Below are 24,126 nucleotides of genomic sequence, written 5' to 3'. Positions count from 1 at the left end.
TCAGGACAATCAACATGTCTTCTAATTCCTGTTCCTGACTTTAACAACTTGTATTGCAATGTCTATTGAGTCTTGTGACTACCTTGGAACTGTCTCTCAATTTCCTTCACTTCTTTCTTCTCCCAGCATCACTACTCTGCGTTGGGCCACCATATGTTCTTCTGAATTAGAGTTACATCTTCCTTATTCATCTGCCATTGTACTTAGTATTCCCCCTAAACTATGCTCCACTCTGCTGTTTTCTTTCTAAGATCACATTGGGCAATAACATTCCTCTGCACGAAGTCTTTTTAATAGCTCCGTAAGGTCTTCATGATCTGGCTTTGTCTCATTCCACTCTATCTTCCCTCTCTCCCTCACCTCAACAAACAGTACAATCTTATAATCCCCATAATCATGGCCCAAAGATATTAATGCTTGTGGGAAAACTATGGTTCTATAATCAAGATCAAACTGTCGGCTGGGTGGGATGGCTCACGCCTGTAATCCTAGCACTCTGGGAGGCCGAGGCAGGCGGATTGCTCGAGATCAGGAGTTCGAAACCAGCCTGAGCAAGAGCAAGATCCCGTCTCTACTATAAATAGAAAGAAATTAATTGGCCAACTAATATATATATATACAAAAAATTAGCCGGGCATGGTGGCGCATGCCTGTAGTCCCAGCTACTTGGGAGGCTGAGGCAGGAAGATTGCTTGAGCCCAGGAGTTTGAGGTTGCTGTGAGCTAGGCTGACGCCACGGCACTCACTCTAGCCTGGGCAACAAAGCAAGACTCTGTCTCAAAAACAAACAAAAAAAGATCAAACTGTCAATTTTATTAGTGTCTTCTTGTATTGATAATTAATGCAAGAGAAATGAAAGTCTCAACTAATTAGTAATGTTCTATTAATGTCTAGTCAGCAGGTAACTGGAAAAGGAGGGAAGAAAAAGTCAAAATTCCCACTGGTGTTTTTTTCCGATGCTGATGTCCACTGTGGCTATTATTAAAGCAGGGAGTGGTGAAAGGAAGAACAGAAAGCAGTGAATTGCTGCCAGGAGGCCAGGAGAAAAAGTAGAAAGGGATAAAAAGCCAACTGGGATCCTTACCTTCCTATTTTTAATGGTTTCTCCTAGCTGGGGGAAACATGGCTCCACTCATGACTTAACAAAAGCTATGGTGAAATTATTGTTGGTCCTTCTGAAGGAGTGTTAATGTAACTTGGCAGAGATAAGTCTATAAATCGATGAGGTAAACAGCATTCATGCCTTTTTTAGCTTCACAATTCCTGAGTATTTCCAATGAGTCTTCTGAAATATGAGAGGGGAATGAGTAAAATTTCCAATAAATCCTAAGTCAAATGGACTATTCATCTGAATCTATTCACCAAATGGACAAAATGTTTCTTTTTAACTAATAATAACAGTTCCTATGAAAAGCTTCAGAAAACACGAAACAAAAATTTACAACCATGATCATACATTCCTGTATATATATAAAGTATTAGGTCATTAAATATGAAATGTCTGATTTTGTATCTAAAGTATTGCTTATTATATCTCAGATAAGGGTACAATTAATCAAAGTATGCGCCTAAACTATCAACACAGTTTTGTCATCTTAATGTAGCCTGTTTATGCCAGCAGTGAAGAAGCATCCTGGAGAGCAAATGACAATGAAATCACAAAAGGTGTTTTCTACAGCTTGTTGAGAATTGAATATTTTTCCTTGCAAGAAGTAGTCCAAAGCATGGAAGAAGTGGTAGTCAGTTGGTGCAAGGTGTGGTAAATATGGTGGATGACACAGAGTTTCTAAGTCCAGCCTCTGTAGTTTGAGTAGTGTTGTTTATACGACATGTGATCAAGCGTTGTCTTGCAAGATGATAGGTCTGTCTCTGTTGACCAATCTTGGCTGCTTCATGGCAAGCATCCTCATCATTTCATCCAGCTGGGTCCAGTAGACATCAGCTGTAATCAACTGACCAGGTTTCATGAAGCTGTAGTGGATTATACCAGCGCTGGACCACCAAACAGATACCATTAGGTTTTTTTGATGAATATTTGGTTTTGGACTGTGTTTCGGCACTTCATCTTTATCCAACCATTGTGCTGAATGCTTGCAATTGCCAAAAAATCCATTTTTCATCTCACATAATAATACGGCGTAGATATGGTTCACCTTTGTGCCATGACAGCAAAGAAAAGCAAGCTTTGAGACGATTTCTCTTCTGATGCTCATTTAATTCATGCAGTACCCATCTATCCAGTTTCTTTACCTTGCTCATTTGTTTCAAATGGTGCAATACTTATGTTGAAATTCTAACACCAAAAAAAAAAAATCAAATGTTCTCAAACTGTTGGAATAGTAACATCAGACCTTGCTGCTAATTTCCGCATAGGTTGAGACAGATTTGCTTCCACTATAGGTTTCAGCTCATGAGTAGCCACCTTGGTCTCTGGTTGCCCACGTGGCTCATATTCAAGATTAAAATCACTAGAGCAGAACTTCTCAAACCATTGAATTACTGTGCCACATCCTTCCCAAACACTTCATTGGTATTTCAAGCTGTCTACACTGCATTGGTTCCATGACACAACTCACATTCAAAAATAACACGAAGTTTTGACTTATCCATGCTTCCACAAAAATTGCTGTAAAAAAATTTGAAAGATAATCACCTGCCAACATGTGCATTTGAAAGACTGAGGATGTACTTCTACAATAAAAATAAAACTAGCAGTGTCAAAGTGAGATGTCAGAGATACTGTCAAACTTAGTACTTAAGGAAATCAGACATTTCATACTTAATAACCTAATACTAAACACTTGATCAGTGACTATCTCATGAGAATATTTTCCCTGCTAGATCCTATTCAATAACAATGGTATCATTCTTATATTTAACTTACTTGCTTTTTTTAGAACATACCTACCCCTCTTCTATGGCTCTAATATGTGTCATCCTCACAATTCAAACAAATCTGTTAAATTTTATTGAGGTCATAGAGTCAATATTTTTAAGAATAGGGTTCTCCTTACAGGATATCAGAAAGATTTCTGAGGTACAGTTTAGCATTGAATACCCTGTATCATGTATACAGTACTTAATGGTTCATTTCAAGAGAGTACGTTTCCAATCAATCGAATTCACTGATTTTGAATCTAATCTTAAAAGTAAGATGCAACTTTACCATATTGTTAGGAGAGTGGGAGGCAGAAAGGATAAGATGCTAAAGAAATATGGCTGCTTTTCCTAAGGAAGACACAAAACTCTACTGATCAAGCAATTAATTGTACACGTCAAACTAAGTGTTGGGGCCAGGCACGGTGGCTCATGCCTGTAATCCTAGCACTCTGGGAGGCTGAGGTGGGATGATTGCTTGAGCCCAGGAGTTCAAGACCAGCCTGAGCACCCTGTCTTTACTAAAAATTAAAGAAAATTAGCCAAGTGTGGTGCTGTGCTCCTGTAGTACCAGCTACTTGGGAGACTAAGGCCGGAGGATCACTTAAGCACAGGAGTTTGAGGTTGCTGTGAGCTAGGCTGATGCCACGGCACTCTAGCCTGGGCAACAAAGTGAGACTCTTGTCTTAAAAACAAACAAAATCAAAGTATTGGAGTGGTCAAGAAAATGGATATTCATGAGCACGTGAGTTGGTAGGAAAAGCTTTGTGGAAAACCTGGAACTGTGACCGATGACTGGCATTAGGCTGTGCCTTGCTCTCTAGTTGCAGATGGTAGCCAGTCGAGCTGTTAGCACTGGGCCAGATCTGGCAGAGGTGCCTCCTGTGCCTATTCAGATTACAGAGCCCTTGACTAAGGAGATCTGTTTGCCAGGACAATGAGTCAGAGAAGAGGAGATGTGGTATAGACTAGGGCAGGAGTCCTCAAACTTTTTAAACAGGGGCCAGTTCACTGTCCCTCAGACCGTTGGAGGGCCGTTGGAGAGTGCAGCGCACATTCCACTCATGTGCACTGTGGGCCTGGGGACAAGTCGGCTGCTAAGCAGGACAGGCAGTGGCGGCAAAAACACCCAGAGGGCCGGATAAATGTCCTTGGTGGGCCGCATGTGGCCCGCGGGCCATAGTTTGAGGACCCCTGGACTAGGGTATAAAGAGAGGTCAGAGTCATTCAGGAAATTCAAGTCAAAACTCAGACTTGTGGGGGGAGGGGGGAAAAGGGCATTTATTGAAACCTTAAAATCTGTACCCCCATAATATGCCGAAATAAAAAAAGAAAAGAAAAGAAAAGAAATTCGAGTCAAAGTGTTGAGGAAAGTAGAAGTTTAGAGAAGAAACAAGAAGTGGGTCAAAACAGATCAAGAAGGCAGTAGCAAGGTGCAAGGAGATCAAAGGATGGTTTCACCAAGTCTCTGCAATGGTGAAAAAGTACCATGGTAGTCCACTTGTGCCCGATTTGGTATGCCTTGCTGTTCCTTACAAATGAGTGGACTGCACCAGGAAGAAAAGACATGCAGGCAAAGGGAACTCATGACTCATACAGAGGCAGAAATGGTCTCGGCACTATCTGAGGAGAGAGCCTTTGGCACATGATAATATTAGATGGTGGATTAATGGACATGTAGAGCCAAATCCAGGGAGACTATATGGAACAGAACTAGGAGAAATATTGTTAGAGCAGATTACAGAGGCTTTGAAAGCCAGGCAAGAGAGTTTGGCTGAGATGTGGTAAGAGAGGTTTGTTTTAAGTTAACTAAAAGCAACCTTTCTCATCACACTTTCCTCAAAGACAATCCAAATGCAATGCCAGACCAAAAGGTCAGAAATAATAATGGCTGCAAAGGTCAAGCTTCTATGGTCTTAATATAATTATCTCTCTATATATATATGTGTGTGTGTGTATATATATATATATATATATACATACACACACATACACACATTACTATATATAATTATTTTTAAAAATATATTGTTCCCTCTCATTTTCAGCTCCACGGAATAACATTTCTAACTAGAAACTATTGTCTGGCAGAACTATATCTAAACAACAATGTAATATTTGACCTAGAAGGTACGTCTTAAATTTTCTCTGCTGATTGAATAGATTTTCAATTGAGTAATAACTTTGAACTATGGTAATTGTTAATGACTTACAAAAATCTGTTTTAACATTTCTGTTGAAAATATATGATGGAATCGATTTTTTAATATTACTATGTACATTTCATTTTAAGAAATGTGCTGTGAGATTACTTTTCCAATTCCATATTGTCATGTGTTTTATTCAAAATGTAAAAGAATATTTTTAACAGGAGTTTTGGAAACAAACTAGATATTGTGGGAGCAAATCTTAGCGATATTTGGGTGCATTAGTAAATACAAAAATTTTATGAATCTTAAAAGTTTTTATTGGCTATAACTTTTATCAGCCAAATTCCTGTTTTTACTCTGAGTTTATTTTTTATGTGCAACAAACTCTAAGCTAACAATTTCAAGCTGAATATAAAAGTATATGGTGTACCATGATCATGAAATACAAACAGGTACAGTATAAAACACTTTAATATCATATATTATAGAATCAAAATATTGTAAATTTTAAGACTGACCATGATTTCATGTACCACTAGGAAAAAAAATCTTGCCAATTACACTATGTCATGGCTATCATAAAGACATATCCCACTTTCACTTATGTTAAAAATGTGGGAAAATGTCTAATTTAGAATCAACAAAAATGATATGAATATCTGACTTTCTATTATCTAAAGAAAATACTTAGCTGTTCAAGTTAGAGGAAGGCACTGAATTGTTGAGTAATTATTCTCTTGATTGGCATTATAAATCTATCATTGGCCAAAAAAACCCCCCAAAACAAACAAACAAATAAACAAAAAAAACAAAAACAAAAAGAAGAAAGAAAATAACTCCTCCAAAATTAAGCAAACAAACAAAATCAATTCCTATGGAAAAAAAGTAAAACACTAACAGTAGGCCGGGCGCTGTGGCTCACGCCTGTAATCCTAGCTCTTGGGAGGCCGAGGCGGGCGGATTGCTCAAGGTCAGGAGTTCAAAACCAGCCTGAGCAAGAGCGAGACCCCGTCTCTACTATAAATAGAAAGAAATTAATTGGCCAACTGATATATATAGAAAAAATTAGCCGGGCATGGTGGCGCATGCCTGTAGTCCCAGCTACTCGGGAGGCTGAGGCAGAAGGATCACTCAAGCCCAGGAGTTTGAGGTTGCTGTGAGCTAGGCTGACGCCACAGCACTCACTCTAGCCTGGACAACAAAGCGAGACTCTGTCTCAAAAAAAAAAAAAAAAAACACTAACAGTAGAAAGAAATTGACTCTATAGTCGCACATTTCAATCAATTATTTGAATTCATATGCTTTGTTTTAGTCTTAATAATAATTTCTCAGTATTATTAATAGTCATTCCTTCTATCTCCAGTTGTAATATATTCCTTCCTTTTGTTTAGTTAGCATGCTGTCATTAAAAATGTTTATTATTATTTGTCAATTAAAAAATAAACTAAAAAATGTTTAAAATCTTATTAAAATGTTCTCTTTTTTTAGGCCTGCGTTGTCTGCCTTCGTTGCATGTACTCACGCTACACCACAATGAGTTAACAAACATTGATGCAACAGTGAAGGAATTGAAGGGGATGCTAAATCTGAAGACACTGAGTAACAATTTGTACTTTTTTATGGACATAAAATAATAATAACATATTTCTCAAGTTTAAAAGTAGAAGAGCAACTGAAATACTTACAACTGAAATACAACTTACAACTGAAATACTTAGATATTCCTTGAAAACAAGAGTAGATCTTATTCTTTTCTAAGACATGCTTTCCAATAAACAACAGGTAGAAAAAAAATATTATGCAATGATATGGCATGTCAAACAAAAACGACAAAAATAACAAAAGAGGATTTGCATGTTTAAACCTGTTTTGGGTTTTATCTCAAAAGTAGGTTTTAACACATATTGTATGATTCTGTTTATATGAAATGTCCCAAATAGGTACATCTATAGAAATAGCAATACTGACAGGTAATTATTTGTAACTAGATTAGTGTTTGCTTAATGGGGTGGGGGGTGGGGGCACGGTGACGATTATTGTGACAGTAAAGAGTAAAGGGTTTTGGGGTTTTTTGGGGGGGGTGAAAAGATGTTCTAAAATTGTGGTGATAAGTTGCACAACTCTATGAATATACCACAAATACATGAATTTTATATTTAAAATGGGTGAATTGTGTGATATGTGAAATATATTAATAAAGTTGATACCAAAAAATAAATAAATAAAAGTTTTTAAACTTTAGATTGGTTGGGCAGCAAACTTCATTCATATATATTGAATCATAGGCAGTAAGGAACTCACCACAGTATTGGAAAGAAGTGTGAGATGAGTTAGAAAAATAAATAACACAGTCTCTCCTCTCAATAAGTTTATGATCTTGGACTGGGCGCTGTGGCTCACACCTGTAATCCTAGCACTCTGGGAGGCCGAGGCCGGAGGATCGCTCAAGGTCAGGAGTTTGAAACCAGCCTGAGCAAGAGCGAGACCCCGACTCTACTAAAAATAGAAACAAATTAATTGGACAACTAAAAGTATATAGAAAAAAATGAGCCAGGCATGGTGGCACATGCCTGTAGTCCCAGCTGCTAGGGAGGCTGAGGCAGGAGGATTGCTTGAGCCCAGGAGTTTGAGGTTGCTGTGAGCTAGGCTGACGCCATGGCACTCTAGCCCAGTTAACAGAGTGAGACTCTGTCTCAAAAAAAAAAAAGTTTATGATCTTGAAGGGTAAATTAACATATACACAACCAAAATACAAGACAGAGGATTCTAGGTGCACCAAGGTAAAAGACCCTCAGATCAACAAGTAGGTTTTTAGATTTTAGAGGCTGGAGACCTCTTTATATAATGTCATGAAATAGATTTTTGTTTTCCCATTCATTTTCTGTCATTTCTCAGAATCGCCTTGAACAGTGTTTTGAATATTTAAAAACTATTGGTAGTGGAGGTTCTGATCAGATCAATATATAGATAGTAACTAAAATTTCCATATATTTTCAGTGTAATCAGTTACATCTACTACACTGAGGATCATGGTTGATATGCTTATAGTTAAATTCTTTAAACTCAAATATTAAAATCATAAATTCACAGCACATTCATGGCAATTCCATGCTTATTTTGGAGACGTGATAAGGCTGCCAACTGTTAGGAGTTTTCACAGCTTTCTGATCTTCTGTGAAAGATTCAGGAGTTATCTGGCCCTTCTGTGCTGAACAAATGCTTCTTTCATTAAAACCCTAGTTATGCTAGATCCAGAAATCTTACCTATGTTTTTCTATAAAATGTGCTAATAGCTACCTCTCAGGATTGCTTTGAACATTAAGATAACTCTGTAAAACATTTTTTTAGAAAACATTTCTCAGCATTAAGGTTATATTGAAGCAGCAAAAAAATATATATTTTATTGTAAATTATGTAAATCAGACAATAAATTAAGTTGCATATAGTCTATAAATTCTAAGTAATAAATAGACTCAAGAAAATATAACTGACATTTTAAATAATAATCATTATAGTAACGTGTTTGAATGTCTTTCCTTTTGAAAAAATGTTGTCTTATCAGGTTCTCATTTGAATCTTTACAGCATCCTATGACATGATTAGAATTATTCCCTTTTCAATGGTATATATGTAAAGCCCAGAGAGTTAACCAAACTGCTAAGGAATATTGAGACTTAAACTCATGCTTTGTTTCATTTATCACTTATTTATTCATTCATTCAATAAATATTTATTATGTATTCATTCATTTATTCAATAAATGTTTATCACACATTCACTGCATCACACTTTACTAGGTAATAGAACACAAAGTTAAAAAAGAAAGATCCAGTCTGGACCTTTATAGGACTTATAACTTTCAGCCTAAATATTTCTTAGAGAGTAGAAAGGGCTTGATGCAAAACTATTTGGACACTTTGCTGTATGTAAAAACTCAATAATTTAAGCAAACTTGTTATAAAACAACATGTGGAGAGTAATAAACAAGCTTGCCCAATAGTAGCAAACACGGCTATGCCCTAAACAAAGGTGCCTGGTCCAGGACTGAAAGGACCCTAAAATTCAGCATATGCCCTACTTGTAAAGGGTTTACTAGAGAACAGAATTGTGCAGGCTTGTGAGGAAAACGGTGGTTTCTTCTAGTTCTTTGAAGGCCAGACTAGTAGTATAATGTCCATATTATTACCTGGCACAACAGTTTAAGTGACCTCTACTTAAAATCATACTGACGTAATTCAAGTCATATAACTACAATTGTTGCAATTGAAAATCTTGTCAGTGGGTTATTATTATTTTTTTTTTTTTTTGAAATGGAGAAAATGCTATGTCCAATTACAAAAAAAGCATTTGCTGAAAATTCTTGGTAGCAAACATTCACATGTTGAACCTATGCCCCGTTTTGGTTAAAGATATTATACACACACACAAAAAAAAGTTTGCATTTCCTGGACTACTAATGTCCTTTGTGCAGTAATGTTCTCAGATTAAGTTTCTTTGAGCCTCATTTGCAATTGCGGATTAGATTCAGCTCATTAACTAAAAGGAGAAATCTAAGTACTTTCAAATGTTGTAATTTTTGTCTTTTCAAGTTGTAAAACCAAAGAAAATCTAAAGTGTTATTATTATTATTTCACTTCGATTACAAGTTCTTCAGAGGGTGAGAAAATAGCCTGGAGCGTAAACCCCTAATCCATTGTCAGCCTTGCACCCTCCACTGGCACGTAGGAGGAGAATTGCCAAGGATTGCAAGGGAGACGCACGGCTGAGAGCTTCAGGGAGGCCTAAGCCAGCTGCAGAGTGTGAGGTCCTGGGAACTGGAATTCCTGTCTTCCAGGCAGTCAGGGGCCCCACCTCTTCTCTCCAGGAGGTCTACCTTTCCACACCCTCCCTTTCCAGCTTCCGTTTCCTCTACCCTTCCCTTTACCAAACTTCTCAGAATCCACGTGAGCCGATGCACTTTGTGGCTGATGACTTTCTCTAACCTTTAGTCTTCCTGCCCCTTTTCCAGCCCTAAGGGAAAAAACCACCACCAACGGCAGCAGCAAGGACAAAATACTTCATCCATTCTCCTGTTCCTAAACCTTCAGTCTCCTCATTGCTCTCAAATGATTTATTTAGCTCCACTATTGGAAAGTACACTTAGACTCTTGCATTTCATCATTGTGAAATGAAGCTTCCTAGCGGAGCTTCCAGGAGTCACCACTGGGAACAGGGAATTCAAGACAGGGTCACCATGTTCCCACAGGCACTCCTCTTAAACGCTTTCTACCCCTGCCATCAGCAATGCCCCTAGTCCACTGCTGATGGCAAAACGTCAGGGGTGAAGAAGGTCGGTCGCTGGGAGATAGGCTGGGACTCTGATCTCAGGGGTGTGTGCATTTCAGCCTCTACCTGTAACGCCCTTCCAGGTGGGACCACCCCTTCCAAACAACAATCACCAAATAAAAAGAACCACCTGGGTCTTGCACTGCTGTTTGTCCTGAAGAAGGGAATGTTCTGATCCCCTAACTCTCTTCATCCCCTGTTTTATTATAAAAGTTTGCGTTTTACAATCAGGGGTGATTTCCAAATTCAGTAGAAGCATGTGGTGTGTGGTGGCCCACCGATTTGTCATTAGAATGAGATGGTGATAATAATGGAGACGCTGAGCTTACCCAGAACCTCAGAATCTTGGTGTCTGATTGTTGGTAGCCGAACTTTCTTCCACAGGCTGTTCTATAAAGGCTTTTAGCCTCTTTATATCATTTCTCCCATCTATTAAAATAAGTATGTTGGTCCTTTATTAATCTCATCAACTTTCTTTAAAGATGGCCTTAAAAACATTTGGGTACATCTATAAATGACCATTTTAAATTCTGCTTTAAAAGTTCAAAAAAATTAACTGGAGCTAATTATTTAGATGACTTTATCCTTTTTAAAAAATCTTCTGTTTCAATAAAAAGTAGCTTTACACATGTGACTCATAACTCTCTAGTGCAGTAAGGTAGTACAGACGTTTTGATATATCATTTGGGTAAATGTAAATTGCTTAGACTCAGAATCCCAAATTAAGATAAGCAAGACAGTGCTGGCGCCACTGAGGTGTACTCTATAAGTAGCCTAGGGGGAAGGTGGATTAAATAGTATTAACCTATTGAAAGTGAAAGTGTAAGCAATTTCGCTTCATAGTTTCTAAAGGAATGTGGCCATACATCATAGAAGGCTTTCAGAACATTCAGACACAGGAAACCGATTTCATATCTTTAGAAATCTAATTTATGGTAATTTTAGTAGCATCAATCCAAAACTCATAAATCTAAAACGTTAAATGTTTAATAGTATAGAAGGAGAAAAAAAGAAAGAGAGTTGAAAAAAGATTGCTTCCTTATACAATTAAAGGGCTATGAAACAGTGAAGAATAATAGAGATGAAATGTCTTTCAATAATAAGTAAGTAATAAGTAATAATAAGTAATTATGAGTAAGTAATGCGATGTAACAGTAGTAAATCCAAGTTTGATGTTTTGTTTAACTGAAGCTAGTTTTTAAATTTACATAAGGAAGTTACTTAACCAAGTATTAGGAGAAAAGGCCAAGAAAAGAAATGAAATGAATAGGAATGTTCTGAGAGGGAAAAGAGAATACAAAGGGTACACCAAGAGAAAATGTCATTGAAAGATGTTGGTGGATTTTTCATTTATATCACACGTAAAGGCAGATTCCACTTTCCACTGCTATAGTGTACTACAGGGTTATGAGGTGTCAAATGCGATTCCCCAAGACAGTAACCACAAAAACAGACTTATGCACGAAAGCATCTGTGACTTTTTATTCCTCCTAAGTTCTCATTAAAAACAATTGTGTTTTGCTTTTATGTCCTTGAAGGGCGTCCTTTTCTTTACTTTCTCTGGTTCAAACTACAATTCATGATCCCTATGGATCTTTTAAAATCTGTCCTTGTTATTGATTTAATATATATCTGTTCTATTCTCTGTCCTATTAGTTATTATTTTAACTATTAATTACCGCTTTAAATCTTTTCCCTTTGAAGACTAAAATGCGAACCAATTTTTGTTGTCACTTAAATCTTGAAAAAAATTCTGTTTTATTTTTCTTCCAATAGATACATATTTCCTTTCTTTTAAATTTCTTTTTTGCTCCTGGCTCTACCTTTTCTTTTATGCCTCTCCTCACTAATAATTTTTGTTTATTATGCACCAGGTGTCTTCTCTGGCCTGTTTTATGTCCCTCTAAAGCTCATGTTTTCCACAGGGAATAGCTATATATAACGATTTTATTAGCCAGAAAAATTTGTGTTCATGCAACAAATATCAGGATGTTTTATTACCTACAGAGAAAACGTCCAGATGATTGACTTTTTTAGTTTTTATCTAAATAGTTTGTCTTTCAAGCATGTTCCCGCCCCAATCTTTCTGTTGTAAGCTGTTCACTATAAATATTCATCGTTTTTTTCTGGGTTCCTAATGTCTAATATTTTCATGCCTTTATCAAACCTCGTTGTATTTTATGAATAGTCTATAGCAGAACTCTTAAATTTAACACGTACATTAAGCGAGCCTCATTTTGAGTGAACTATTAGTGCAATAGCTCTTTCTGCTACTGCCATCTAGTGGTTCTCTTCATTATATGTATTTTTCAGAAGTAATATTTTCTATAAATTGCATGTAGGCAGATTCCAAATAGCTAAAAATATCCACATGAAAATCATAAAAGTTTCATTTCCCATTGTATTGAAATAATCCTGTCTGTTGTGATCTAGGATGAAAAGGGAAAATATTTTACTTTTTCCTTGAAAATGAAAGCATCATCACAACTTGGAAGATGTTTAAAAACCATACCTACATGCTGATTCCTAAAGGATGTGATGTCAGAAATGCCAGGAGCTCTTTTGCATCCACATGGATGCAGCCTCCCTCTTCCAGCTACTGCTTTAGAGAGCCACTGTTCTAATGTATTCTAGCCCCTGCACATCGGGATCTCAGAGCCACGTGTGCCTGGCCAGCCGCAACTGCCGGCTCTGCTCCTGCCGAGATCTGAAGCTGCTGTTGGCATTTACATATTCTGAGCTATGAGCAGTGGTGTGATGTGGAGGAAGCAAATTCCATTAGAATAGTTAGCTACATCTCTGCCCAACTCCACAGAGGCACCCTTGTGACCTTTGACACTTAGGAGAGCACCAAGTGATGCTTTCATGAAAAGTAGCTGCAAGAATTCCCTGGAGCTGATGTTTTCCATGGAGCCAAGCTCTTCCTCTACTAATTTACTTGTGGGCATGTTAAAATTTTCCCCATTTGTGGCATATTTGGGTCAACAATATGACCCTTGCATCTAGCACAGTTCCTAGTAGACAGTAAGTACTCAGTAAATATTTGTTGAATGAATGAATTTAACAGATAAGAAAATTAACTGTTGCTCTGAATGTATAAAAGTTTCATGAGTCTGTTGGCTGGATATGAAGCAGAGCTTTACAAGTTCTTATGTTTTATATGAACCCTGGAATTTGTCATAATTTATCAAGTGATAAATAAGACTAATTTTGAAATATGACATCTTATTTTGGATTTTTGCTTTGTAGCTCTGTACCAAAACCCTTTGTGTCAATATAACCTGTACCGTTTATATGTAATCTACCACCTTCCAGGAGTGGAGCAGCTTGACCGAAATGGTAAGGATATCTCTTTCTTGCAAAGAAATATTTGAGAAGCAGTCTTATAGCTCAGTGGCTTAAAAATGAAGACTGCCTTTGAAAATTTGTTTTTGTAAAGAATATCTTTGAATAATTGTCATTGTAAATGAAAGTTTTTCCATTATTTATTTTTGACATTCTTGCTGTCTAAAATTGAGAAATTCATGTCTTTACCGCTTTATTGGAAAGATATTTCAAGTAAGCACGAGGAAAGCATATCTTTTGGTTCTGGTTTTGACTTTAACATGTTGGATACCAAGTTTTTTACCCCTTGATACCTTAGTTTCTTATCTCAAAAATAAGGGAATTCAACAAAATCTCTTAGGGCCTATTTAAATTCTAAAAGTCACATTCTTTGAAATTCTGTAACTATATATATCAAAACTGATATAATCAATGATGACCTCTTTATGGATATATCTTTGAACACTGTAGATAAACTAGCATGTCTGATTTATATAACTAACCCTCCACACACACACAATTAACCTCATCACATTTTACATTGTTTTGAGATCTCTTTTACCCCAAAGTGCTATATTATCTCTCTATCCACTTATCTTCCTATCTCTACAGGTTTGACCATTCTTAGTAATTTATTACTGAGTAACTTTTTTTCTATGAGGATATATCAGAATGTAATGGCTATATATTTCTCCTTTCTGATAGCCTTAATGAAATGGCTGCATCATTCTGCAACTTCAATCATCTCTAATGTTAGAAAGTATCTAGAATGCATTAGGCTCCAGGATTGAGCTCTGCCTGTGACATGTGGGGCAAATACTGAGCTCTTGTAAAATTACGGAAATAACTATGATAGCCCTTTTATCAATCAATTTTGACAAGATGTTCACATATAATATAGTAGAGATAAATATACTTTTGAAAATGTTCGTTTCTATTTTGAATCACTCTGCATGTCTGTTTACAATGCTGTGCAATAATATTACTTTTTATATTTCTCAGAAGTTACAGAAAAAGAAAGAAGATCAATGATTACCATTTTTGACCATAAAAAGGCTCATACCATTCAATCAATAGCATTCAGAGCAAAAATAGATGCCTCATGGAATCCTAAATCATCATTTAAGCAAAAATCAGCCCAGAAAGTACCTTCAGGTATTTTGGGAAAATAAAAATGAAATTAAAAGTCCTCAAACTTTTGGGTAATTTGGTTATAATAACGGTAACTACAATTGACAATGAATTAAGTACCTATATAGTGAAATAATTTCTAATTATTTTCTAATATTACATTTTCTAATTTTATAATTCTATTAGTCTACAGTCAGTATGCAATTTTCATCTTCATTCATGCATATTACATTAAATGAGATAATGTGATAATAGTGAGATAACACATTGATGCCCTTACCCTAGTATCTAGCACAGTATAAAGAGCTCAGTAAACAAGCTATAGTTATTTTTATTACTACTAACACAGGACAATGTTACCAATTAAACCTAGAAGTTTTTGATAATATGGAAAAAATATTAAGAAGAAATAAATATCATCTGCAATTGTGCCACCCAGAAATAAGCACTGTTAATATTTTGATTATACTCACATACATGGTCATCACATGCAAGTATAACTTGAATATTTTCAGTGATGTTTCATTAGTAAGAATTTAATTTCTTATATGTAACAGAAATGCAAACAAATAGGAATTTATTTTTCTCACATAGCAAAGAGTACAAAGATAGGGTATTTAGGGTTAGTGTAAAGTTCCATGATGTCATCAGTGTTCAAGAATATATCTATCTTTTATTGTGCAATTCTGAGTATGCTTTATGGTTATAAGGTAGCTGCTATACCACCAAGCATCACATCTCCATATCAGGAAGGAAGAAAGGGTGGAGGAAGAAAAGTGCAAAGACAAAATCCTATTCTTCAGTGACATTTTGCCAAAGGCACAATATACATTTAAAAAGAACCAAATGAATTTCTAGAAATTAAGGGGAAAAATTAAATTTAAAAATAATTTGGTAGGCCGGGCGCGGTGGCTCACGCCTGTAATCCTAGCACTCTGGGAGGCTGAGGCAGGTGGATCGTTCGAGCTCAGGAGTTTGAAACCAACCTGAGCAAGAGCAAGACCCCGTCTCTACTATAAATAGAAAGAAATTAATTGGCCAACTAATATATATAGAAAAAAATTAGCCGGGCATGGTGGCACATGCCTGCAGTCCCAGCTACTTGGGAGGCTGAGGCAGGAGGATCGCTTGAGCCCAGGAGTCTGAGATTGCTGTGAGCTAGGCTGACACCACGGCACTCACTCTAGCCTGGGCAACAAAGTGAGACTCTGTCTCAAAAAAAGAAATAAATAAAAATAATTTGGTAGACAGATTATTGAGGCAAAAGATCAACAAACAAATACTGGACTTAAATGGGACAGTAGAACAAGTACATTAACAGACATTTACAGAACATTCTACCAACAATTGCAGAATATACATTCTTCTCATCAGCACATGGGGCATTTTTCAATATAGATCATATATTAGGCAATAAAACAAGTCTCAGAAAATTTAGAAAAATTGAAGTCATACCATACATCTTCTCAGACCACAGTGGAATAAAGCTAGAAATCAATTCCCAGAAGAATTCTCAAAACTACACAGAAACATGGAAAGTAAACAACCTGTTGCTGGATGATCCTTGGATTATTGACAAAATCCAGATGGAAATAAAACAATTTTTCAAATTGAATGACAAAGGCAACACAAGCTTCCAAAATCTATGGGATATAGTAAAAGCAGCCCTAAGTGGACAGTCCATAGCCTTAGATAGTTACATCAAAAAGAGAAAAAGATCACAAATTAACAACCCAACATCACACTTCAAAGAACTAGAAAAAGAAGAACAAAACAAACCCGAAGCCATCAGAAGCAAAGAAATAATGAAGCTCAGAGAGGAACTAAACTAAGTGGAAAATAAAAAAAACTACAAAGAATCAATACAACAAAAAGTTCTTCGAGAAAATAAACAAAATCAATAGACCACTAGCTAAGATTAACCAGATATAGAAGAGAAAGGACTCAAATAAGCTCAGTCAGAAATGAAAAAGGAGATATTACAATTGATACCACAGAAATATGAAATATCATCTATGACTACTATGAAAACACCTATGCACACAGACTAGAAAACCTGTAGGAAATGGATAAATTCTTGGAAACACATAACATCCCAAGCCTGAATATGGAAGAAAGAGAAATCCTGAACAGACCAACACTGAGTTATGAGGTTGAAACAGTAATAAAAAAATCTCCCAACAAAAATATGTCCCAGTCCAGATGGATTCACAGTGGAATTCTATCAGACCTACAAAGAAGAACTGGCACCCATTCTACTGAAACTATTTCATAACATTGAGAAGGAGGGAATTCTCTCTAATTCATTCTACAAATCCAGTATCACACTGATACCAAAGCCAGGAAAGGACACAACAACAATACAGGAAAACTACAGATCAATATCCCATATGAAACATAGATGCAAAAATCCTCAACAAACTAATAGCAAACTGAATTCAACAACACATCAAAAAGAAAAACCACCATGATCAAGTGGATTTCATCACAGGGATACAAGGATGGTTCAAAATATGCAAATCAATAAATGTGATTCAACACATAAACAGACATAAAAACAAAGACCATCAGATTTTTTTCACAGCAAGGAAAATAATCAGCAGAGAAAATAGACAATCTAAGAATGGGAGAAAGTATTCATAAGCTATCTATCTGACAAAAGGCTAATATTGAGAACCTACAAAGAACTCAAACAAATCAGCAAGAAAAAACCAATAACCCCATTAAAAAGTGGGCAAAAAACATGAACAGAGTTTTTTCAAAGGAAGCTATACAAATGGTTAACAGACATATTGAAAAAATGGTCAGTATCATTACAAAGATATGAATCAACCTAAGTGCCTATCAATTCATAAATGGATAAAGAATACCAGGAAGTACTACTGAACCATAAAAAGTAATGAATATAAAAAAAAAGTAATGAATAATGCCATTTGCAGCAAATTGGATGGAATTGGAGAACATTATGCTAAGTGAAGTATCTCAGGAATGGAAAAACAAACACTACATTTTCTCACTAATAAGTGAGAGCTAAATGATGGGTACACGTAATCATAAAGTGGTGTAAAGAACATTGGAAACTAAGAAGGAGAAGGGTGTGAGGAATAAAAACTTACCTGTAGGGTACAATGTACACTATTTTGGTCATGGGCATACTGAAAGCTCTGACTCCAGTATTATACAATTTATCCATGTAACAAGAACACTTGTACCCCCTAATATTTTAAAACAAAAATTATTTTTTTTAAAAAAAAGAAAAATAGTTTGGAAGAAATTACTCAGAATGCAACATAGATAAAGAAAGAAGATATTAATTAGATGTTGAGACAAGGAAAGACAAGAAAGAGAAGGCCTGATAAAAGTTTAGTAATAATTCCTGATGGAAAAAATTATACAGATAAATTGAGCAGAGGGTAATGTTTGAAGTGATAATGACCATAAATTTTCCAAACTGGATAAATTGTATGAATCCTTCAATTCCCCAAACAAAATGAAGCCAAAGACACAAAAGACACATAAGTGGAAATTAAAAAAAAAAAAAAAAAAAAGCAAAGGCAAACAATCTTAAAGCAGTCAGAGAAAATGCAGATTACCTACAAAACATGACATACAGATTCACAGCAAACTCCCCGCCTGCAATCATGGAAGCCAGAAGACATTAATATAAAGCTTTTAAAATGCTAACAAAAAGTAATGGTCAACTGAGAATTTTATAATCAACTAAATTATTGTTCATGAGTAAGCAAGAGGGGAAGAAAAACAAAAAGAAGAATGAGGGCAAAATTAAGACTTTTTGCCTGACTTTTTATTGTGAAAGTTTTCTAACAGAAAAAGTTAAAGAATATTCAAATAAACACCTGCATATGCCCAGGTATATTCCACAATTACTAATATCCTGCCATATTCACCATCCTCCATATAGGAGTCTTTGCCTCTTTATTCAGGAAGCTTATTCCTTAGAAGCTTCTACTTACACTTCATTGGTCATACCCCACGACAGTGTAAATTGGAAAACATCAATATCTTGCTGGACCATTTAAATGTTTTCATAGCAGAACATCATGACACTTCTATTCCTATCAACCTAAATAAAGACACCAGAAAAAATATCTCTTAATATAGTGAATTGATTTGGGAGTAAGCAAAAAGAATTATAATCCAGGATGCACGGTTATACCAAGAGCCAAGTGCATCCAAAGAGAAGAAGGTAAAGAGAAGCTTTTATTTGGTAAAAAGAAGATGGTCACATAAACTGTCATGAAAAGCAGGAATACGTGAAGGACGTGAAGGAGTTTCCTGTGGAGTTATTTTCGAGCATCCTCGAGACAGTTCTTAGACACGCAAGCATGAGCTCTCCTTCTGCCTTCCCAGCTCCAATTTGTTTGCATCTGACAAGAATGATTTCATCCTGGTATCTGTAACTTTCAAGCCCCTAAATAATTTAGCCTGCAAGTTTAAAAATAAAGACATTCCCCTGTATAACCCCAATGCCATTATCACACTTAAGAAAAATAACTAATTTATTTATATTATTTAATATATAATCCTTATTTACAATTTCCCAATTCTTCCAAGAAGGTTTCTACAGCAACTTTTTCAAACTAGAATGCAGCTAAGGTTCACAACTACATTTGGTTGTTATATCTCTTGAATGTCTTTTAGTTTAGAATAGAGTCCTCAATTTTTTCCCATGACTTTTCGAAGGGATCTGGCCAGTTACGTTGTAGAATGAATCAATTTTTATTATTATTTCCTCATGGTGTTATTTGATTTGTTCCCTTATCCCTTGCATTTTCCATAGAATGGAAATAATGTCTGTAGGGCATGTTGTGGGTGCAGAAGAATATAGCATAGAGCAGTGGCTCTCGGAGTGTGGTCCCCAAACGAGCAATGTCATTTAAGAACTTGTTACAAATGCAAATTCTTGCCCCAATCAGATTGACTGAATTAGAAACTCAAGGGTGGGACCCAGAAGCTGTATTGTTATAAGCCTTCCAGGTGACTTTGATGCATACTTATTACAGAACAACCAGGGTAACGGTAAGAGTACCAGCTTGGGATTAGACTTCCCTGGCTTTGAATATTAGCTCTGCTAATAATAATAAGTTTTATTTTGGACATTAATTCGCTTTGGGTTTCTGATTTTTAAAGTGAGTATGATATCTTCCTCTGTTGTGACGCTTAATATGCAAAACATTGAGACACGTGACTGTCATGACACACACCAGATGTGTTGAACTATAAGTTGAACTATTCTATTAGGCAGCTGCTTCCCTGGGCTTTCTTTTACTTCATGTGAGAGGTGATGGCCCAAATGGAATGTTATCAGATCAGTGGAAGTGAGCCATACTGTGGTAGAAAAGGAATCTCTAGATAGAAAATCTCCCCTCTTCAAAACAGTTATGCACAAATAATAAACAACGCAAGGCCATCCCCAATCTGTTTTTCAGTCCTATAATTATTACAGATGTGGAGGGAGAGCTGATCACTACCTGTAAGGCTTTACATTTCTTTTGTTTAACCTATTGCTGAAAGAACTATAATCCTTTTTATTGCCTTTACTGCTTTTTATATTAAACTTCCAAAAAAAAATCAGAGGAAGAAGAGCTAGGGAGAGTATTTTATTGCATTTGAAATTTTTCCTTCTAAATGAATATTCTTCATTCACAAATAGGTTGACTATAGCCTCTAAAAATGGGTAGCATGACTTTTTATCAATCTACTCATTTTCCACAAAAGGTTGTATATAATAGCAACTAGAAAGTATTTTTAGCCCATAACATGGCTTATTTCAGCTTATCTTAATTAGCCAAACATTTATAGTGAAACTAATAAAACCTACCATGTAAGTTAAGCTTATTTTTAAAGTTTTGTAGCTTCTACATTTGTTTTGTTGTAAATCTTATTGTGACATACACATTTAGGGCTTTGAATTCTTTTACTGGAAAGAAACCATCCCTGAAAATGTTTATGAGGCAATTATAACATCACATTTTGATTTTATTATTCTTAATCTTAAATTGAGGAAGAAACCAATTCTATTTCAAATAGCTTGAGAAGCTAGGTCAATTTTAAGTTTTCTTCAAATCCCAGCTAACCTATGAATCCTTATCAAATAGGTACAGTTAGAAGTCTGATACCTATTTCCACTAATGTCTTTGGGTCTTATTGCATAATAACCAATATTCTCAGAATCACGACATTGTGGGTTTTCACACAGCTTTAAGGAAACTGAGACATTTGCAGATTTCCCACCAACTACCTAAATGTGGAAAAGCATCAAGAGATATTTAAAATTAAATACCAACAAACTTATAAAATGTCTACTAGTGGTCCAAAAGTGAAACTGCTGGATTTCCCTCATGTTTGCTTAAGACAGAGCTCCAGGTGCTATACCCAGGCTGGGGTGTTGTGTCACAGAGCCTAGTCCTGGCAGCTGAGGCATGTACTACTCAGGGAGAAGGGTAAAACCAAAAAGAAAACCAGACAGACTATTTGACAAATGGCGATTCACAAGAGTACATCAATATGGACACAAGACAGGACAGAATCCAGAGAAAACCAATAATTGAAAGTTATAGGCTGGGAGATTCATGGCTCAGGAAGTCAAATCTTGAAGAAATCTCTTATTCTGGGTAGCTGTGACACCAGGCACACCTAGAAGAGTAAATGTCAAGTGCTATTTATGCACGAAGGCTCAGATAGGTACTAGGGTTCAATGTGAGGTCTGGAGATTGATGAACTCAGGGATGAGCAATTGAGGGGATTGATTGTACAGCATCAGAAGAATTTGCAAAAAGCAGCAGTCAACAGAGTTGCCATGTTGCACAACTCCAGGGGGCAGCGTTTAAACAGAAAATGTTGACTAAAGTGTTCTCTCCGCACGCGCACGCACACACGCACACACACGAAAAAGAAAATGGTAACTATGTGAGGCGATAGATATATTAATTAGATTGTGGTGATTATTTCACAGTGCATTATAAACATATATCAAATCATCAAGTTGTACACCTTAAATATATACAATTTTTATCTGTCAGTTGTACCTTGGCAAAGCTGGGAGGAAAATGTAGAAAGGGTCTGTGATGATCAGAAAGAAAGGTTCGGGAGACTTTTGTCAGCCACTTGTGAAGGGAGCAATGCCATGAATTCTCCAAGAGCAGAAAGGCTACGTGCTTTGCTTGAGAGTTGGCAAGGGCCATACTGTGGACTTTACTGGCCCAACAGGTGCAGGAAAATTCCATCTCTAGCCTGGCATAGGCCTTCTGGAGAGAAATAAACAAAGCAATGGCAGTCTCTGGAAGACACCATAAGAAATCCAGGCTTTGAGGACTAGTCTTTGAGCTCCAAAGCTAGGAAAGATAAAGATTCTTGTGATCTAGGATTTGTTTATTCTGTTTCTTTGAAGTCAATGCCAAGAATCCAAATGGTTGAAGTATCCCTAAATGTTTCTCTTCATTTATCTGACTATTAGTCCATTTATAGATGCATGTGCCTATCAGAAGAAAAAGGATCAGTTTTTGCATATGAGCCTTGATATCTTAATTATAAAAATTCCCATTTGGATTCCACTGATAAATTATAAATTGACTAAGTATTCTGTTCTCAGGCTTTTGAGATTTGTGTTGTATTAAAGAATTTGCCTCAAAAACCTAAGGCAAAATCCACCACATACAAGAGAAAATTTCAGTTTGGGGTTAGGTAAAAAGGCATCTTTGATAGATTGAACTGTTTATGTTAAAGGATGGCTTGAAAATGGAAAGCTATGCCTTAGACTGTTCTTTTAGAACATTGTTCTATTGTTTTTAAATGCTGAATAAGTAAAGATACTAATTGAAAAATGTATTTTTTTAGATTTTGCATTTGGGAATAATGTAGACAAGTAAGTGATTTTTTCTTTCCTTTTATTATTAGATTTCATAATTGCATTGTCCCTGTAAGTTATGCACATTTCCTAAAATAGATTTTAATGAAATAAAAAATTACTAGCTCTTTAATAGATGGGAAAAATTGCTATGTCTTTCTGTGATAAATGAGTTCAAGCAATGTATTCACATTTGACGTATTGAAGCTTTTAATATTATTATTGAAACCCAAAATAAATGAAAAGGCAATTTGCTGCTTAAAAAATATAAAGCTTAATTACTCACTATTCCAAATGAGAGGCTTTATCTTCCTTGTTTACTTTTCCTCTAAATATGTTCAGTGACAGCAATTATGCAGATTAACATTTTATATTCACTGGAATTTACATTTTCAAAAGCAAATACTTCATTAATACTACTGCAGACATTTCAAATTCATGAATATTGATGAATTTTAAATCATCATTCTTTTTTATTTTTGCACTTAAGACGTTTTTTCCTCTGGATACACTGTTGAATATTATCCTCGTGCACATTTACAAAATATAGCAAAATATAGAGAAATAACTTCGTGCTAAAATGTATTGAAGATAATAATATGCATATATCTATAAATACTTTAGTCATCTCATTTAACATGGTTTTTTAAAACATGACTGCGCGTGTGTGAGACCTAAACAGTAACAGTTGTTCCCCAAATACGTTCAGACACTTTATTTTTAAAATAAACAACATATACAATAAAAATAGTGTCACTTAGCCTCAAAGTCATTTGTCAATAGAGCCCACAAATTATTTGTTAGTGGTGCTATATGACAAATAACCCAGAAACACATGGCATACATTCACATTTAAATAAAAATTTCATTTTGGTCAAATTGGTTTTTTTCCTGACATAATTTCTATTTTTGCAGAACTGTGTTTGATGATCCAGAAGATGCTGTTTTTGTAAGGTCCCTGAAGAGATCAGTGATGACTGTTACCTCTCTGAACTGGGATACCGTTCCAACACGAGAGGAAAAGTACCTCAAAGAGAAAGGCACCGAACCTGCTCAAATGCTCACAGTGACACTGAGATGACCCTTGGTATTTCTAGAAATCCTAGTGGTTTTCAGTTGTATATTAAAATTCCCTGTGGCTTTGCATATTATATATTTATCGTAATCTTATTCAAAACATTTAAATGGAAACAGAAACGCCAATAATGGACAATAATTTTTACATTTTAGGCTTTTTAATGTAAAGCTGTTGTCGAAGCAAAACATATGTATAGAAATGCACACAAATCATGAGTGTTCAGCTCAACAAATTTTCAAAAAATGAACATGTTCATGTAATCGGCAACCTAGATCAAGAAATAGAACACTACCAGGACTCTCAAAGCCTCTTCGTTCCTGTTACTAGTCACTGCCCACCCTTCCAAAGCAATCATTGTCCTGATTCCTAGACCA

At 35.8% G+C, this 24,126-nt stretch overlaps 1 protein-coding gene across 1 annotated transcript in view; it reads left to right on the top strand.

Moving 5' to 3' along the window:
* LRRC72 (leucine rich repeat containing 72) overlaps window positions 1-23,825 on the top strand; it is a 152,928-nt gene extending 129,103 nt beyond the window's left edge. The window contains exons 7-12 of the mRNA XM_076006215.1: window positions 4,926-5,007; window positions 6,516-6,626; window positions 13,602-13,691; window positions 14,679-14,831; window positions 22,665-22,692; window positions 23,590-23,825. Of these exons, the coding sequence (XP_075862330.1) occupies window positions 4,926-5,007; window positions 6,516-6,626; window positions 13,602-13,691; window positions 14,679-14,831; window positions 22,665-22,692; window positions 23,590-23,755 (630 nt within the window). The 3' untranslated portion in view covers window positions 23,756-23,825. The remainder of the gene's footprint in view (window positions 1-4,925; window positions 5,008-6,515; window positions 6,627-13,601; window positions 13,692-14,678; window positions 14,832-22,664; window positions 22,693-23,589) is intronic.
* The last annotated feature ends 301 nt before the right edge of the window (window positions 23,826-24,126 follow it).

This window comes from Microcebus murinus, chromosome 9 (genome assembly GCF_040939455.1).
Source record: "Microcebus murinus isolate Inina chromosome 9, M.murinus_Inina_mat1.0, whole genome shotgun sequence".
NCBI lineage: Eukaryota > Metazoa > Chordata > Mammalia > Primates > Cheirogaleidae > Microcebus > Microcebus murinus.
The sequence above is the reverse complement of the archived record's forward strand: the minus strand, read 5'-3'. Positions and strand labels throughout refer to the sequence as shown.